Here is a 5921-nt window from a genome sequence, read left to right on the forward strand (position 1 = left end):
AAGGGAACTTCTCAGTATTTTTCTTTAACCAATGATATTCTGTGGGTGAGAAGGTCCAATAAAAGTATTCAGAGCATGTTATTTTCTTTATGGCTCAATTGCTTCCTCTGGACCCTGACTACAGTACTTTGCATCTTATGTGAATGAAGCTTTTTCATACTTTTTTGTTTTTGTTTTTGTTTTGTTTTGTTTTGCTTTGAGGGTTGCACCTGTAGCATATGGAAGTTCCCAAACTAGGGGTTGAATCGGAGATGCAGTTACCAGCCTACACCACAGCCAAAGCAAGATGGGATCCTAGTCGAGCCCTATCTGCAACCTATACCACGGATAACAGTAACACTGGGTCCGTAATTCACTGAGCAAGGCCAGGGATGGAACCTGTATCCTCATGGATACTAGTCAGGTTCGCACTGAGCTGAGCCACAACGGGAACTCCTCTTTCCACATGTCTTGATGCTATGGTCTCTGAGCATGCCTTTCTCCACATTGTGTCCAAGAATTGAAAATGCCATTCCTTTTTTTTTTTTTTTTCCCAGCTGCGTCTGCAGCGTGTGAAAGACGAGAGCCACTGCAACGACAATGCCGGATCCTTTACTCACTGCCACACAAGGTAACTCGAAGATGCCATTCTTAGCAAACAGAGTTTCATGGTTTCCTGTGCAATAAGGTTTCAAGGTTTCTGGTGCCATAAAGACATAATTTTGTTGCCTGCATCTCTCAAAACTTCCTTCACTGTTTCATTCCTTAGACTATAAATGAAGGGGTTCAGAAGAGGGGTCCCCATTATGGTGAGGACAGCTGTCACTTTGTCGAATTCCAGGGAATGATTCTGGCTGGGCCTCACATACATGAAGATGTTGCTCCCGTAGGCAATGGAGACGACGGTGATGTGGGAAGCACAGGTGGAGAAGGCTTTCTGACGTCCCTGGGCGGAGGGGATGCGCAGGATGGTGGAAATGATGTAGGTGTAGGACACGGTGGTGAGCACCAGGGAGGTCAGGAGGACGAGGGAAGACAAGAGGAAGCTTATCATCTCAAGGAAATGAGTGTTGATGCAAGCCGCCTGTAGGAGAGGGGCGATGTCACAGAAGAAGTGATTAATCTCCTCAGAGCAGAAAGGCAACCTGGACAGCAGAATAACTGGGCAGAGCACGGACAGGAAGGCCCCCACCCAGCAGCCCAGGACCAGCAGGAGGCAGACCCTGCTGTTCATGATGATGGTATAGCGCAGGGGGTTGCAGATGGCCACATAGCGGTCAAAGGACATCACCACCAAGAGGATAAATTCCACTGTCCCCAGGAAGAAAAAGAAGTATGTTTGGGTGATGCAGCCTGCAAGGGAGATGGTCTTCCTGTCCTCTAGGAGACAGGCCAGCAGTTTTGGGGTAACCGAGGTAGTGTATAAAATGTCCAAAAACGACAAATTACTGAGGAAGAAGTACATTGGGGTTTGGAGGCGATTATCAGCCCATATTAGGGAGATGATGACCCCGTTTCCTGTTAGAGTAAGCATGTAAGTCACCAGGAGAACCGCAAAGAGGAAAACCTGCAGCTTGTGGAGGGCAGGGAAGGCAGTCAGGATGAACTCAGTCACTGTGGTCTGATTCTGCACCTCCATTGAATGCAGTGCAAGGCGGGCAACCTGTCTCTGAAAAAAAAATATAGAATATAAAGATGAAAATCAGCTTAAATAGGTTTTTAGTTGTCAATATCATTGAAAAGATGTAGTAGAAAAAAGTCCGAATGAAGAATCAAGAGTGATATGTTTGTCACCCTGTCTCTGACCTTAATAAATGCAGAACCTTGGATCAATAACATGAATTCTCTAAACTCAGTATTTTCATATTTAAAATTTTTGGTTGAATATTGCATGTCTACAGAATACAGTTTACTCACTGTCCTTTGTTGTATTATTATGTGACTAATTCTTTAGTTTCAAGTTAAAACAAGAAACTTTTGGACACTGAGTTTGGTTCTTTCTAGGCTTGGAGCCCAACTAATTCTTCTTTAAAGGAGGTCATTTTCCTTAGGCTTTATATGGGTAAGTAACTCCAAGCTGCTGTTTTTGCCTTAATTTTTTTTTTGTGTGTGAACAAATTTCCATTTGAAGAGTTGGCTGTGACTTTTTGTGGTCCTGTAGTTTCTTCTTTATTTCTATTAAATATTCATCATCTTATGTATCAACTTATCCTTTTATTTTAATAGTAAGACTTTCATCTTCACCTTTTTGTTCAAGTCAGGACATATTGCTTTCTCAGAATTATGTGACATTTCTAAGCTGTTTGTTAAGTAAACTCCTTTACAAATGCATAGTGTGGTTTCTGTCCATCTCTAGGAGTAATTCTGGGATAAACTGGATCTGAATAACCTGGCTTGCTGTTGAATTTAGTAGGAGAGCTCGTTTTACTTTCTGTTTAATCCTTGGCTCCAGTTTCTACATCTACAAAAAAGAATATTGAAGATTTCCCGTCGTGGCGCAGTGGTTAACGAATCTGACTAGGAACCATGAGGTTGCGGGTTTGATCCCTGGCCTTGCTCAGTGGGTTAAGGCTCTGGTGTTGCTGTAAGCTGTGGTGTAGGTTGCAGACGTGGCTCAGATCCTGCGTTGCTGTTGCTCTGGCGTAGGCTGGTGGGTACAGCTCTGATTCGACTCCTAGCCTGGGAACTTCCATATGCCGTGAGAGCGGCCCAAGAAAATGGCAAAAAGACCAAAAAAAAAAAAAAAAAAAAAAAAAATTGAACATCTACATATTCCTTTTTAGTCTACATCCTTTGTTTTCAATGAAAGCAGGTACAGTATCTATTTGAGTCCCCTTTCTTTGGGCACAAACAGCACTCATATTTTAAAAGAAATAAATCAGAATTGATGGCACTCCCCCCTTAAGCATGGGGTGATAGCTGCCCACATTAAGCACTGATAAGCTCAGTGGTCTGCATTTTCTTGTACTGAATACAGCTTTGATCATAATTTCTGCCTTCCTGGTGTGGGTCAACTTAGTTGATAGTGTGGGATTTATGTCGTTCTAGAAAACTGATTGCTGCACTGTTAATGCTGGGCATGGGGAAGGGATCCAGAAGATCTGATCTTTCAGGGTCTGTCTAGTGATGGAGAAGGTGACAAGAAGGCAAGAGTCTGGGATATAAGAGAGCAGTTTACAGTTACAAGGTGCATGATTCCATTTCTCTAATAATCTTCCAAATTGTTACAAAGCAGTTTGTTCCATCTTCCTTTAAATTATCAAAGGTCTCCAAAGAGTCTGGCCTATTGAAATAGGGTCTTGGTACCAGTAGGAATCGTTTCCACCACAAATATTCTAATATTCACTTCTCACCCACTGGTCCTGTACCTAGATAATAAGCTTCCAAACTGTTTACTACAGCAAGAAAGGAATAACCCTGTCAGGATGGACCAGTATTAATGTTATTGTGGTTTAGAATAATAATGGAACAGAGCACACTCTGTAGAGAAGTAAAAATGCTTTAAAATTCCCTTTCATTTCCAGGTACTCACCTTTATCATTGACAACACTGGAGATTGATATATATCTTAAAAGAATCATGTGGGTTCTTATGAAGCTGCCTCTCATCTATTCTCTTATTTCTTTCATTTATCTAGTTAATTGTTTCCCCACCTCCATAATGTTCCCCACTTTCCTTCTTGCCTTTATGGTCTCTGATGGCCCTGGTAGGTGCTTGATTCCCCTCCTGTACTATAAAATTTGAACAATTTGATATCTTCAAAAGCACTGTGCCTTTTTAGGACCTGACCTGTGGCATATAGAAGTTCCCAGGCTGGGGGTCGAATCTGAGCTGCAGATGCCAGCCTACACCACAGCCATAGCAACGCTGGATCCTTAACCCACTGAGTGAGGCCAAGGATCAAACCTGCATCCTCGTGGACACTAGTTGGGTGCATAACCTACTAAGCCACAGTGGGAACTCCCTGTTCTGTTGTATTTTGGTCAAATACACTTCTCTGAGTAGAACAAGAGAAGTAGCATTGCTTTCCTCTGTGGAATCTCTCAAGTTTATGACAGCAAATAAAATGTGGCTTTGTGTTAGCCTTTTCTAGATGACCTCTGCACCCTCAGGATCCCATCCTGTCCAGGGGGAAAAGTTCTGGACCATGACAATTTGTGTATAACAATTTAATTGTAACTGTGCCAAATGAAGGCTTTCTCTTTTTTTTTTTTTTTGGATTTTTTCCTCATAACCATTTCTGTGAATCCTTAAAATTTGCATAAAAATCACACATTTTAATAATCCAGATTTAGTCAAGAAAATGTGGAATGACAGCATATTAGGTTTTGGAGTCAGAGAACCTGTGTCTTATTTCTTGTCTGGCCACTTAGAGCTTCGTGATCTTTAATAAGACTCTCAAGCAACTTGAGTCTTCTTTTCCTCATTTCTAAAATGAGGATAGCTGTCGATTCAAGGTCTTAAGACAGAGCTACCACAGTGAATTATACATACTTTGTGTTCAATAAATACCTGTTAAGAATATAGAGTTTGGGAAGGATGAACAGAAAAGGACTAAGTTGTGGTGAGGATGGTATAATCTGTGCTGCTATCAGTAAAAATGTGAAAAAGGTTTAACTTTAATGGAGGTACATTAAAAATATGAATCTATATCGTTATGATAAAGCAATTACATTTGACATTTCTGGTCTATAATCTTTTGGCAATATGATGATTAGACTAATTTATTACACACACACACATACATACGTATATATATATACACATATACTTAGTATATATGTAAAGAAATTTAATTAGATGCAGACTGTTTAAAATATAAATATGGATAAAAGTATAAAATATACTTACATCATACTTATTGTAAAATCGTTGCTTTTTTTCTTCATTCAAATATGTTAACGACCAAGAACTTTGGGTATTCTCTTCCTACTGGCTTCCATCCATTTTTCTTTAAAGTCCTTCTTTCCTTCAACTTTGAATTCCGTATAAATCTCTCCCAGTCTTAGTCTGAGACTCTTCCCCGTATGATTCACATCCCCTTTTGTCAAAACCACATCGAACGGTTATTCGGTTTTTGCTGAGGTACTTTGTCCTCTTCATTTGAATGAAAATATGTCCTTTTATAATCCCTGATTACTTTTCTCAGTTCTTTTTTTTTTTTTTTTTTGTCTTTTTGCTATTTCTTTGGGCTGCTCCCGCGGCATATGGAGGTTCCCAGGCTAGGGGTCTAATCAGAGCTGTAGCTACTGGCCTATGCCAGAGCCACAGCAACGTGGGATTCGAGCCGCGTCTGCAACCTACACCACAGCTCACTGCAACGCCGGATCATTAACCCACTGAGCAAGGGCAGGGACCGAACCCGAAACTTCATGGTTCCTAGTCGGATTCGTTAACCATTGCGCCACGACGGGAACTCCTCAGTTCTTTTTCTTATTCCCACACAAAAAAAATCTGTCTTAACTTACACTAAGATTAACTCCAAGTGTTATATTATCACTTTATCTTTGTTTCTGTAACATTCATTGAATCTTCATCTTTGAATATTTCTGAGTTGAAAGTAGTAAGTGTTCTGGATCATATTTTTGCCAAGGAAGCAGAATGGTGAGTTTGGTGATGACTCAAGAAGTCTGACCCAATGAATTAAGAGCAGATCTTCTGACTTCTAATTTAGAGAAGATTATAGATCTCTGGCAAAAAGACTGAAAGCTTTTCTGATTAAAACCACCCCAGGTCTCAGATCGTCTAGGCATCCATCCAGAAACTTGGAACTATTTAAAACCATAGACTCAAAGATAGGTCATATGAGATAGTCTGGTACTAAAATATTCTGTACTGTCTCTGTGGTCCAGTGATGTGAAACTCACTACTTCTTGAGGCATCTCCTTCTGCTTCAATGGTCCTGATTAATAGAAAAAGTCATATATTTATTCATGGCACTG

At 40.6% G+C, this 5921-nt stretch overlaps 1 protein-coding gene across 1 annotated transcript; it reads right to left on the bottom strand.

The window, feature by feature from the left end:
- LOC100524388 (olfactory receptor 6M1-like) lies at window positions 296-1618 on the bottom strand. The gene has a single exon (XM_021063951.1). It carries the CDS (start codon window positions 1616-1618, stop codon window positions 671-673), a length of 948 nt encoding a protein of 315 aa, XP_020919610.1. The 3' UTR covers window positions 296-670.

This window comes from Sus scrofa, chromosome 9 (genome assembly GCF_000003025.6).
Source record: "Sus scrofa isolate TJ Tabasco breed Duroc chromosome 9, Sscrofa11.1, whole genome shotgun sequence".
Classification (NCBI taxonomy): domain Eukaryota; kingdom Metazoa; phylum Chordata; class Mammalia; order Artiodactyla; family Suidae; genus Sus; species Sus scrofa.